Source organism: Gymnodraco acuticeps, unplaced genomic scaffold (genome assembly GCF_902827175.1).
Source record: "Gymnodraco acuticeps unplaced genomic scaffold, fGymAcu1.1, whole genome shotgun sequence".
NCBI lineage: Eukaryota > Metazoa > Chordata > Actinopteri > Perciformes > Bathydraconidae > Gymnodraco > Gymnodraco acuticeps.
Genome location: NW_022989864.1, coordinates 6,051 through 19,534, shown reverse-complemented (window position 1 = coordinate 19,534; position 13,484 = coordinate 6,051). Strand labels below are relative to the sequence as shown.

Sequence of the window (13,484 nt, the reverse complement as noted above, 5' to 3'; positions counted from 1 at the left end):
TCTTCCTCCTCTTCCTCTTCCTCCTCTCCTGCTGCAGTAAAGAGATTATCCAAGACAACACCGCAGCAGAAAGTAACTCAGCATTAAACTAGAGCTCCCCCTATCTGCAGAGCCAGGAAATGCCACTGCTGTAAATGCTGGGGACAGTTGCTCATGTATTCAAAGCCAAGGCTGTCATTCTGTTAGGGGTTTGTCCCAGTAATCTCCATATGAGAGGGTTAATGTTGCCTTTCTGCTGTTGGTGCCTGGAGAATGAAAACCTCTGATAATAGATAGTTTGCCCTTTTTCTCATTAAGTGAATGCATGATATTGAAATTAAACTAATCCTCCTTGTGTTAGGGGACTTTGTGGAAGAGGACCTTGGGTAGTAATATAAACTCTGTATGGCTGTGTTAAACATTGTCAAAATAGGCCAAGGGCTTTCAGCTTTCTTTTTTTAGTTAAGTGGAACAGTGGCCTTGGGTGTTTGATGTTGACTTTTTTATTTGATGGAATATGGGGCAAGGGGATTTGGGATTGTGTGTGTGTGTGTAAGAGGTGTTCTTTGTTAACTGGGACAAGGGCTTATGCACTGCCAGGACTCAGAAGTGTGTGTGTGTGTGTGTGTGTGTGTGTGTGTGTGTGTGTGTGTTGTGTGTGTGTGGGTGTTTGTGTGTGTGTGTGTGTGTGTGTGTGTGTGTGTGTGTGTGTGTGTGTGTGTGTGTGTGGTGTGTGTGTGTGTGGTGTGTGTGTGTGTGTGGTTGTGTGTGTGTGTGTGTGTGTGTGTGTGTGTGTGTGTGTGTGTGTGTGTGTGTGTGTGTGTGTGTGTGTGTGTGTGTGTGTGTGTGTGTGTGTGTGTGTGTGTGTGGCTACACAAATGAAATGAGTAACACTGTGATTGAGATCATTTTAATGGGTGTTTTGTCTTATACTCATTTGGATTAAACCTGGTAGACATTCCTCAGTCATCTGTTATTCACAATCAGTGTTTTAGCCATCAAAAGGATTCAAACAGCTATGTCCTTTCCTGTTGGTGGGTTCAGTGGTTTGATGTTGTTATCTTTTGCCTTTTTTCTCTGATGACTTTAAAAGGAGACACACATAGCACTATCTTATTATAGGATTTAGCCAAATGTCTCTCTCATGATAACAACAGTTTAATTTTTTCAACTTTTTCAACCTGCTCAAATCAATGTTTTTATAACATTGAATCACATTTATTTCAATTTGAAACAGTTTGCTAACATTAGCCATGCCAAGTTTAAAAGGTAAAAGCATCTGAATGATGTGTTGTATTACAACTGCCCCAAGTGGCCAAAAAATATTGAATGCAGCTTTAAAACACCCTTTTTATTCAAGCAAAACTAATCAAAGAGCACATTAAGTTATTGTCAAAGCCAAGGTAACGGGAGGGCGTGGCTAACGATGTCCACTGTTTTCCTATCCTAGTGGACTGTAAAAAGTTACATTTTATATATATCATATTTTACACTCTGTCCAGGGCCAAAGCATTTATTTCAGGGAAGGGCAGCTTAGTCCCTTTATCAACAATCTGCTAAAAAGCCCACGTCTTTAGACTTGTAAAAGTACCAGCACTCAAGCAGATAACCAAACTTGGCTAAAACCAAGTGCTCTGCAAATAGAAAAATATGCATTTCCTGACAGAAGACGTTTTGACATGAAAAGCACCGGTGTAAATCAAGATTAATGATGGCTGAATTCCATTTAGCTTGGTCAGTCTCAGGGTCTTGAACAATAGTGCTTTCCCTGACGACAACGACAAAATGCCCGCTGTAAAAAAGGTCTAAGGAGATGATTTGTTTGAATTAATGTTGATAAGAAACAGTATAATATACATTGAAATCTGTACACATGGGAAGGGAATAATATAAGAAGAAATTACATATTTTATGAGATAGTCAATCCAGCACCAGACACTTGTTACGCTGCTATGCACAGTCTTGCACTAATGTAGGCTACATTTTTCAAAGTTATTGAAGTGACAGTTATTTTCTATATATTGATTGTTGTGCTTTTTATTTATGTCTAAATGTGTGCATATATAAATGTGTCTGTTGATTGTGTATATATATTAGGTATATACATATTTGTATACATATTTTCATATATCTTTGTTATTGTATTTGGGATTGTGGGAAACGGTATTTCGATCTCTCTGTCTGTACACACAAACTGAAAGATTGACAATAAAGTTGATTTGACTTTTGACTTTGGTTTGCTCACTTGTTTACGGTAGGTGTCACTGGGAATTTGACAATAACATGTTGATGTTTTAAAAATTGAAGGCGTTAAAGCTTTACACAGCAGGCATGTAACGACCCACACATGGGCCAACACACACCTTCTCCTTCTGTCTTTGCCTCCAGTCTGTTTTCCATCCTCCATCTCTTTCTTCGCCTGTTTTTGCTTCTGTCAGTTTGATGCTGTGCTCTCTGTCTCACACTCGCTCTCTCCATGGATGCTTGACATTGTTGACACACTTCAGACTCCTCTGAGGGCACTAAATATTTAAAAATGCTCACGTCATACACACATACTGTACACACATCAGCACTTAGAAATAGGCTTGGATGCACATATGTAGTGAATGTTCTCTGCTACCTCCCTCTCAGCCTTTTCTTTCAGTCGTACCCTCTCTCTCTAAAGGTCTCATTTCCATTTGAGAGTCGAGTAAAGATAAAAGGAAATAAAGTTGAGGAGAGGGCAGGAAACAGATGATGAAAGAAGAGAAGGGAAGAAGAGGGGAAGAGAGCCGAAGAGGAGAGTAAAGCAAAAGAAAATAATTAAAAGATAAAGTCAAGTTGATGTTCATATAAGAGAGGAGTTGACAGATGGACACACACACGCACACACACACGTACAATAATAGTCTGGCCTTTTGAAACCTCAGTGAATATTAATCATCACACAAAGAATGTGTAATTAGATAAGAGATAATGACATTTCATCAAGTTTAATTTTCATTTAGAAAAAACATGATTCAGGGAGTGGACGTTTGACATTTAAGTCTCTGTGAGTGTGTGTGTTATCTGTGTGTGTGTAAAGACAAAGAAAGGTTTCTGTATGTGTGTGTGTGTGTGTCATAATTCCTAGTTGCTGAAAATCACTGGCAAAAGAGAATTATGTCCAAGTATAACACTATTTTGTTGTTTAAGTTCGGATCTCTTGTGATGTAGGTGTCAGTGGGAAATCGTGGTGTACCGAACATTATGGTCTCAGTGATGTTTAAATTGTGTGACCAAAATTAATTATTTGACACCAACATGAACAAGTTAATGGTCGTGATGGTTTAGTTTGTCATCCCCTAACGTAGCAAACAAAGGAAAGGAAACAGTGGAACTTGGTTTCCCCTCAACCTGCCCTTGTGTTTTTAACATTTTGCGGGTACACTGAAAGGGGAGTAACCCTAACCCCTCCTTGTAATAACTTAAGCATCACTTGATTCCCCCCAATTTCATTCCTTTGTGTGAATAATTGTTCTATGCAGAACGTTAAATCTGCTAATATCCTGCATCCTGCCACACTGTTTATATTGGTGTCGCTTTCCCTTCATAACATCTATGCTGCACTAATAAGTTCAACGTGATAAAACAAAGCTAGTTTTTTTTCTCTTTCTTTGTAATTATCATTTTCCTTCCATTTATTTTCTGTATTCCGTGACTCCTTCCTCTCGTCATCCTTTCTTCTCTTCCTACCTCGATCTCTTTTATCCCTCTCCCTCCTTCCGGGGTGTGGAGGAGAATAAAAACAAGTTTAATATACAATAATACATCACGCCATGACAGGTCTGCCAAGCAGCATCCATTTTGTGAAGCTGTTGTGTTCACTTAGCAGCATTGGGGCTAATTATTGCAAATGGCAGCTGTTGGAAAGAGTATTAATGTATTCTTTCTACATGGATACATCCAATATTATGGGCTGATGAAAGTAGTCACAGGCTAAACTTTAAAGAGAACGAGAGTGACAAAGAAACAGGGGGAACGGGATTGTGTCTTGTTGGTTAAAAGCCCAGTAAATCCAACTGCATCCATTTTAATCAAACCTGTCACTGACTCGGAGTACTGTAATCATTATTCACCTTGCAGCCCAATAACGTTTTATATCGAAAGCATTTTAGTGTAACAGGGCCTCTGACTGTGAGATGAGGAGCTGTATACAGACAGAAACATTATTCTGCAACCTGTTTAATATTCTGAAGAAGGAACTCACTTAACGTTTTTAGATAAAGACATGTTGTGCTAATTGGATGACGGGTGCATTTGTCAAATAAATGTAATGTAGCGAAAAAATAAGTGTGCAGTGTGGATCGTGTCAAAGTGGGGATTCTAATGAAGGCAGCGTACTGAGGAAATGCTCAGTTTAATTTATGCTGTAATACTTCTCAACTTCTACAAAAGGGATTGTTACCCAATTAAAAAACACTCATGTATGCTTTCCAGATAATGAATGAATATGCTTTGCTTAAAGGTGGGGTATGTAATTTTGGAGAAACCAGCTCGAGTGCGCTAGAATTTGAAAGTACACAACCGGAAAAAATCTGCCCCTTCATTACAGAGCCCCTCCTCCAACACACACGAACGTGCACATGACCAATGAGGGCACGAGATAAGTTTGTGCACAGATGGAAGGCTGACAGGCAGGTAGGCCATCCAGCTATTTTAGCCGGGCCGGCTCAGATGATTGGTCGTGCTTTTTACAGCGCCACGGCTTCCACAGGTGACATTTTTGAATGGATTTTTTGTCAAAGCATTTAATGTATTCATTGCTATCGGGATGTTAAGAGCATTCCATGGAATATAACAAAAAGCGTTTCTGAAATAAATTACATACCCCACCTTTAACGAACATTTCTCTTTAATCCTCAAACCAAATAAGTATTTGAGATATTCATTGTGTCAGATCAGGTTGATATGTTGTCTCAAAATGTCTGCAGAGAATCAGTTGTTAATAATTAGTATGAAAAATGTAACATTTGCTCCCAAAAGCAAGACACTTATTGATTCAGTGGGAATCAAACTCCACTCAAATGCCATTGAGGCAACAAAACATAACTTTAAAGTAATAACCATGTTTGCTGTCATATAAATATATATGAACAAACATAATTCTTGACGTTGTCTGGACTGGAGAAAGCATAACACTGGCAAGTCGAAGCAGCCTGTCAGTGTTTAAGGGTTTTATGGCTAAATGGCAACAAGCAGAACACTGTTCAAGTAAAGTGTGAGGATTAAATATGTTTGGGGGTCATTAAAATATCAGAAAGGGAAAAGAGGGGAAAGAGGAAAGTGTTTGAGAGCGTGTGACAGATGTAAGGAGGGGCAGAGATAAGAAAGAAATTGAGAGAGTGAATTGCTAAGACCCCGAAGGAGGATCTCTCAGAATTGCGTAAACGCAGTTGTTTTTGCTGTATTTCTAAGAGTTTTCCTCACCGTTTCCTTAAAGCTGCCTCCAGGTTATACACAGCAGCAAAGGTGTATGTGTATTGTGTTTGCCAAAACAAATGTGAACATGTGTGCGCGCAACGTGTACATTCACAGTCTGTTGTTGTCTTTTTCCAATGTGAGTCTGAATACCTAATGTGCGCACTGAGGCGTTTGGGTATTAAGTAAGTACCCTGTGTGTTTCTCTCTGTCTGCGCGTGTGTGTCCGTGTGTGTGTGTGTGTGTGTGTGTGTGTGTGTGTGTGTGTGTGTGTGTGTGTGTGTGTGCGTGTGTGTGTGTGTGTGTGTGTGTGTGCGTGTGTATGTGTGTGTGTGTGGTGTGTGTGTGTGTGTGTGTGTGTGTGTGTGTGTGTGTGTGTGTGTGTGTGTGTGTGTGTGTGTGTGTGTGTGTGTGACTTCAATTTGTATTTAATTATTCACAAAATGAAGCCTTGTTGTTGTGGCCTTTGCAATGCTGTGGCACATTAAACGCCATTATTACACAGAAAATTATTATTATTAGACATATTATTGCATTCACACTGTGATAAATGTCGCGATCAATATGCATGCAGGTTGTTTCTGTAAAACCATGTTCCCAGGTCCATCAGTGTATTTTTCCACTGTGTAAGAGAGACCCCTGGTGGCCAAGACCAATTACTGCAGTGTCATGACGTGTTTCCGCTTCCGTTGTAAACAACAAAACCAATATGGCGACTTCAGTACTCATGTAGAAAGTATCGCACACTTTTGTTGACATTTCTTCACAAGTAGTGCACTTTGTAACATAATGGCTGAACCGAGAAGTGAGGGGAGTTTAGTTCGCTACTACTGCACTTACGGTAAGGGGATGGAGCCTTTCTTAATCGACGAAGTGAAGAGGAAGCTGGCAGCTGAAGATGTGAGTGTTTTAGTTTAATGACATAACGTCTAATGTCATGCTGTATGAACTCCATTCATATTCATAACAAGTTAGTTTTGAGAGTGTTTGATATGCAGAGGTATGAAATACTTCCTTTGGTTTGTAGCTGTGTTGTAAGCTGTTTTGAAATAAGATGTTGACTAAAAACGCATAACTATCAACGTAATTTAAGTTAACGTTATTTTTAATTTAAAGTAACAGTCATAATTTTGAGGGAGCCGAGTTGTACTTGACTTAATACTAAATAATGTGCTTCTTACCCCTCTACATGTACTTGAACACTTTAGTTGGTTTCAAAGTTTTCTAACAAATATATTCTAATGTAATTATATTAGTAAAACTGCATTGATCATGACTTAATTGGTGATGGGGAGAATATACAAGATGCTAAATGCAAATAACTTCAAATACCAGCTGCAATTTTAAAGTGACATTAATGCACCTCTGCTCCTTTTCCTCAAGATACACTTTGAATTTCCTGAAAGTAAAACCCCATTAAAACTCTGTTAGTTAAACTCATTGAACTGAAGGGAAACTTAAACATATCAGACAATCTGAGCAGGTCTCCCTTGAAAAAGAGATGAATGATCTCAATGGGATACACCTGGGTAAATAAAGGTTTGAAATGAAATGAAACAATATATTAACACCTGATTTAGTTTTTACTGTCAAATATTCACATCACTATCTATTTCAACAACGCACTATTGATCATCTCAAAAATAAGCGATTGAATTCATGGCCTTCTCTTTTTGTTCTTCTGTGTCCAGGTGTGTCAGATTTCAGGTAAAGTGTTGTTCAGCTCCTCTGCAGGGATCGACAGGGTCAGTGAGCTCAAAGCTGCAGAGAGACTCTTCCTTCTGTTGAAAAAAGACTCGCCCGTGCTGCTGCCTGCCCACACCAACCAAGGTACCACACATGTAATACACTAATACATGTAAAGCTAATTATTTAGGAACCCCTTGGCAGATATTTATTGTATTTTTGCTTTTAGAAGTATTTTTTCGTGGGAAATGAAGTCACTCCCATTAACTGGGAAAATCAGTTTTACTTTAAAAAGTCAAAATGATGTGATTTCAATTAATAGTGCTTCTCAAATCACATCATGACAACGAAACCACTGTAGAATTCAGGAATCAGAAAGCTTTATTCGTCCCACAGCGGGAACACATTTACATTGTTTCAGCATATGGACAGTGCAGAAAAGGTCAATAAAATGAGTAGACAAACACATTTTATGAAATCACACGTCAATAAAGTAATCATCAAATAACTTCAGATGCAAGGAATACAAATAAGTAGCATCAATATACGAGTTTTAAAATGTAAAAAGTTGTGAGCTAGCGGCCAGTATTGACATCATAAATTGTGGTGCAAAGTGTTATTTCACATTGTGGACAGCGTTAATTTGGTGCTCAATTACAATGTATGTAATGGCTTTTATATCATGTTATTTTCTCAGCAAAAGCATCCTCTGTGCTGCAGTCCAGAGTGTTGGGGGACAAGGATCAATGGAGCAGTGCTGTAATGACATGGAGCCGCCTGCAGGGGGAGCTGTCGGACAGAAGAAGGACTACTGTCAAATCACAAAGCACTGCCCTGGGAGTCACAAGGAAGACAGGGGAGGAGGGCAGAGGGAGTGAAGAGCTCAAGAGAGAGATAGTAGAGAGAGGGGGACAGACCTGTGGAGCAGAAGCCCAGACACTGGAGAAAAAGAGAAAGAGGGACGAAGGAGGAAATGAGTCTAGCTGTGACAAAAATGCAGAGGATCAGAGGACATCTGAGAGAGACAGAAAGAGACACTGTGAAGAGGGGGACGAAGAGGAAAGGATGGGGTTAAGCATCTGTAGACAAAATGGAAAAAAGGGAATAATATCAGAAACAGATTTGTGTGGCACAGGATCCGTTTGTGATCACGCAACCTCAGGATTACAGGAGGGAAGTGGCAGGAATGTGGATAACACGGCAGAGGACTTAACAGTGCAAAAAGTGGAACATGGTAAAGAAAAAACGTGGTTTTTTTCTGTTTTAATTCAATATTCTTTCTTAACACGTCATTTATGTTGTTGATTTTGTTTTGGTTGTTGTCTTCTTTCCATGTTGTGGTTGCCTAAATGTAATAAAGGGACGACTACTGAAGGAAGAGATGAGACACTTCTGCAACCCAGTCTGATCAAACCAGAGCCTCCTTCTCCTGCAGCGGTGACTTTCAGGATCAGCTGCAAGTGTACAGGATCCCTGTCTCGCTATTACAGCCAACAGGTAGTGGAAGTTCAAATGCACTGGACAAAGTTGCCTTAGAAGTAACATAAAACACTTATAAATGTGTATTGTGTTCAGAGGAATATAACGTGGTTTCATTTTGTGTCTGATATAGGAGGTGAGCAGAGTGATAGGAGTAGGTCTGAGCAGACTGATGGGCTGGAAAGCTGACCTGAAGAATCCACAGCTGGAGGTAAACAATGTTTCCTTATCTCACAAGATAATGCACCGTATGTCTTGATGGGCAAAACTATTGATATCATTAGTAGATACTCTTTGGTAAATGTGGTTGGCAGACTGTTTTCTCTCTTGCCTTTCCTTTCACATGTTCCATCATTCATTGTCTGCTTTTTTTTCCTGCAGGTTAATGTTTATTTGAGTGATGACAACTGCCTGGTCGGGTTTCCACTAACCAGGTGATTGACAGAAACACTTTCTCTACATTTAACTAATGACTATATGCTGTTTCCATGAAATCCCCTCTAATAAGAAGACTTTGAGGTATAATCCCAAACTATCTTGAAACCTCAGAAACATAATAGATGTGACATATTGCAGCTTTAATTAGATTTGCTAAGCAGTCATAAGTAATACCTCTCTGTCTCTTTCCCTCAGGTTACCTTTGGCTAACCGGAGCTACATTAAAACCACAGGACTGCGGTCCACTGTAGCCTGGGCTATGGCCTCATTGGCTCAGATACAGGTACACTGAATGACTGATGCTGTATTCTTTTTTTATTGGTTTGTACATTTATGACTTCTGAAAACTATGAAGGAACTACTTTGTTATATTTACTGTATGCAAATCAGAAGGCATTTGATCTTTTACTAATCACCTTAAAAGGCAAATCAGGTTTGGACTCATATAATGTGACAATTGAGCCTTCAATGTCCTCATTTTAAAACGGTTAGCTTAATGTTTGTTGTCTATGCTGCACACTCATTGGATTGTGATTCAATAATGTCTTTCAGTCACAGTATGAGTTTGACAAACTGTATGTTATCTGCTCTATCCCAGCCAGGCTTCTGTGTGGTGGACCCAATGTGTGGAGTCGGTACCATCCTAATAGAAGCAGCACAGGAACATCAGGTAAGGACAGAAATCTACACAGAGTTCCTTTAAGTGTAGACATGTCAAAAAAGAACTTTTTAGGTTTTGGAATTGGACTAAATGTATGAAAACTGTTGTGATACACAACATACATACCTCACAATTAGTCCACATCTTTTATGATAAATAATTTGTTTCCATCTTTGGTCTCAATGGAAATATAGCTTGTTGTTTTTTTAATGTAAAAATTCATAAATATTGAAGTTATTATATATACTGTAGTGGGCTGTTTGAACACTCATAATAGTCGGACCCCTCATTCTTCAGGATGTCTGTTTCCTGGGTATGGACATTGATGATGGACAGTTGAAGAAGGCCAATGAGAACGTAGAGTTTGCAGAGCTGGGAAACAGGATGCACCTGCTGAAAGCTTCATCTATGAGTAAGAAACCTGCACAAAATGATCACTACAATAATCCTAAATGTTTGTCATTAAGCTTGTGTTCATATGAAGAGAGATCTTAAGTGGGGGCCTCAGTTAATCTGTGTATCAAATCAAATCAAATTTATTATTAATTTTTATTTATTTATATAGCACATTTATAAAGGATTTTTGGTCGAGCCAAAGTGCTGTACATATAATAAAAATAGCCTACAGTAGTGACACTTTACAGCAAATACAACAGCACAGATTGTTCAGAATATCAGTATGAGAAAAACGACACCCTCTATCCTTAGACCCTCACATCGTACAAGGAAAAACTTCCAGAGAAAACCCACAGTTTAAGGGGGAAAAAAATGGGAGAAACCTCAGGGAGAGCAACAGAGGAGGGATCCCTCTCCAAGGACGGACAGACGTGCAATCGATGCCGTGTGTAAATCGAAGAGATAATACATTTACAACATATAGACCGAATGTTAGGAAATGCATGTGTCTGTAATAAGAAGATGAATCCACGAGGATGTCAGCTACAATTCTGTGGAAGCCATCAGGGAAGCAGCATGACGAGACCCAAGGCAGGACCGCAGAGACAGGTTCAGCCACGACCCGAAGTCCACGACTTAATCCAGAACTCAGGATAGAGGATCCAGGACACAGGACTACAGCAAGAGGATCAGCCTCGACTCCGGATCCCGGCGTAGATATAGATACAAAACAAGAAAAAAGATTTGGCTGGGTTAATCGGAACAAGAGAATACACAGACACAGACAGAGAGGGAAAAGGTCATTGGATAAAAGTTATTCTTGATAACCCTCTAGAAAGATCTCATGAACTTCCCCACTCAATCTATCAAGACCCGAGCAGTTCTATTAGATATAGGATAAGAAACAGAGAGAGGGAGCACAACAACCTATCAACATGTCATGTGTATGACATGTATGGTAAAGCTGTGCACACTTAGTTGTCATCAAATGAAAAGCCACAACTAATGTATTTTGACAATAGAAATGAACCCGTTGCCCCTAAATAGTGACATTTACATTGCCTTTGTGTACAATAATAAATATCTGTCTTCTGGAAAACTGTCAGAACCATAAATAAAGCTCAAATTGAAATACATTGTAAACGCTCTTTAAACATTGCCAGCAAATGAAATGTGTCACTCTGTTGGAACACGTTTTTCTCTTGGATTAATTCAATTATGAATCTCAGGGGATGATGCAATTCACTAATTCCATATCCAGCTTTTATAAATTGCTTTTATTTAGTTCTGAGGATCCAAAGCAGCGTGTTTTGGATTGGAGTCAGCGAGTGGAAGGTGAGAGTGAACCCTGCTGTCATGTTTTAAATGACCTCTTGGCCTCCTCTGTGTGTGCAGCGCTGCCTCTGCCCAGCTCCACTGTGGATGCTGTAGTGTGTGACCTGCCGTTTGGAAGGAAGTTTGGCACCAAAACAGACATGGCTGCCAACCTGCCTCGCATCCTCACTGAGATGGAGAGGTGTGTGTGTCTGTGTGTCTGTTTCCATTGTTTGTTTCTTGCCGAATTGTTCAGTGAATCAGAAAATGTTTGTAGTTGTTCTCATTCTCGTGTGTGTGTGTGTGTGTGTGTGTGTGTGTGTGTGTGTGTGTGTGTGTGTGTGTGTGTGTGTGTGTGTGTGTGTGTGTGTGTGTGTGTGTGTGTGTGTGTGTGTGTGTGTGTGTGTGTGTGTGTGTGTGTGTACTGCGCAGAACTATTTGCTTGTAAGGTCAAGTTCCACATCCAAATAGATCTTAAACTGTATAAAGTCTAAATCATGTTAGATTTGGTGCTGTAACTTCAAACTATCACTTTTTTCAAATGATCTCATAGCAATGACCAAATATTGCCTGTCTGTATAGAGTTATTAAGTAATGTACTTGATATGTGTGTGTTTCAGAGTCCTCTGTATCGGTGGTACCCTGGTTCTCCTTCTGAGTCCTCAGTTATCCTGTCTCCTGAAAAAGCTCCTGGCACAGAAAGACACCGGACCAACATCCAACCAAGAAGCAAAGCCTGGGAAACAAGACTGTCCATCTCCTTCTCTATCCTCCACAAAGCAGCAGACATCCCAAATCCAACAGGGGGTCAAATCCCCACCTACCCAGGAAACTGAGGCTCCGTCTGGGCTACAGCACAGTCCGCCTCCCCCTCTCTCCTCCCTGAAGCACCAGGCAACGCTTCGACTCAGCTTAGGGGCCATAGATGGACTTCTTCATAAATATGTCAAGATGGACACTTGATCTGTGTTTGTGAAAGTTACATTCAAACGTATTTAGTTACTTATCTTTTTACTTTTTTCGTGAAGAATCAGTAGGTTTTGCCACACATTAGTAAAACTGTGGTTTGTCTCTAAGGTTTTTTCAATTGCAAATAATATGAAGAAATATATATTTGTAGGAAATGTTAGTTAAACCAGAGTCAACATGTGTCTTTTAATTAATACCCGTTGGTGCTCTTGAGGATATGAATGACACCAAGACAGTGTATGCCCATTTCCATTCTAAAGAAGATCACAATGGGTTTTCAATAGATTTAGCACACCTATCACACATAATTAAAAATGTATTTCAAGCTTCTGCCTCACCAAATACACTTGTTAGCAAAAACCATTCATTGTTTTTGGTATTTTTGGTCATATGTTGACCAAAAATATGGAATACCACAAGCCTTATCCCTTATATGTTTCTGTAATAAGTCTTTGTCCTGCCTGTAACACAAACTCCATCAGCTGAATCACAATGTTGCCATCTGCTGTTTAGCCCTGCTTAGCCCAGTTTTATACAGAGGGACAAGGCCACACAGGGCTTAGTGTTTGCATTCATTTCCCTTTCAGATGTCAATTTACTGTATTTTCTCTGCCTGTGTTGATTAGAAAATCTGACTTAATCTTCATTGTGTGGATCTACCAGTACTAGAATTGAAATAGTACAATCAATTTAAAACCAGATGTTAGGTGTTTTTTAATGACCTTTTTTTAATAAAATTGGATATATAAATAAACAAGTGACTGTTTGTGTATGTTTTTTGCAGCTTACTATTGTTTAATCATCACACTTATCTTTTAAAATCAATATTAAATCCAGCAGCTTCACTCCCCTGGGCAGACTCATGCTGTGTACGCCATGATGTCCATTGCGCATGCTCATTGCGCAGTGGAAGCCATGTTGGAGCTACAGTGGAATCGGGCTGGGATTTTCTGACGCCGTATGTTTTTCTTAAAATTACTGTTTTCATACATTGTTGGGGCTCGTTAACCGTACCCGATCGGCGCCGTAATCGGCAGTGGACATGATGGACTCCAGTGTCGACCTGTCCCGGAGGAATCCGCAGGAGGATTTTGAGCTGATCCAGCGGATAGGAAGCGGC

At 39.7% G+C, this 13,484-nt stretch overlaps 1 protein-coding gene across 1 annotated transcript; it reads left to right on the top strand.

Annotated features, from left to right (window-relative positions):
* Positions 1 to 5,887: 5,887 nt before the first annotated feature.
* Positions 5,888 to 13,118, top strand: thumpd2 (THUMP domain containing 2). The gene is made up of 11 exons (XM_034195726.1): positions 5,888 to 6,321; positions 7,113 to 7,251; positions 7,805 to 8,341; positions 8,468 to 8,604; positions 8,720 to 8,797; positions 8,968 to 9,020; positions 9,220 to 9,307; positions 9,623 to 9,694; positions 9,983 to 10,097; positions 11,477 to 11,597; positions 12,016 to 13,118. Exons 1-11 carry the CDS (start codon positions 6,211 to 6,213, stop codon positions 12,356 to 12,358), a joined length of 1,794 nt encoding a protein of 597 aa, XP_034051617.1. The 5' UTR covers positions 5,888 to 6,210; the 3' UTR covers positions 12,359 to 13,118.
* Positions 13,119 to 13,484: the final 366 nt, after the last annotated feature.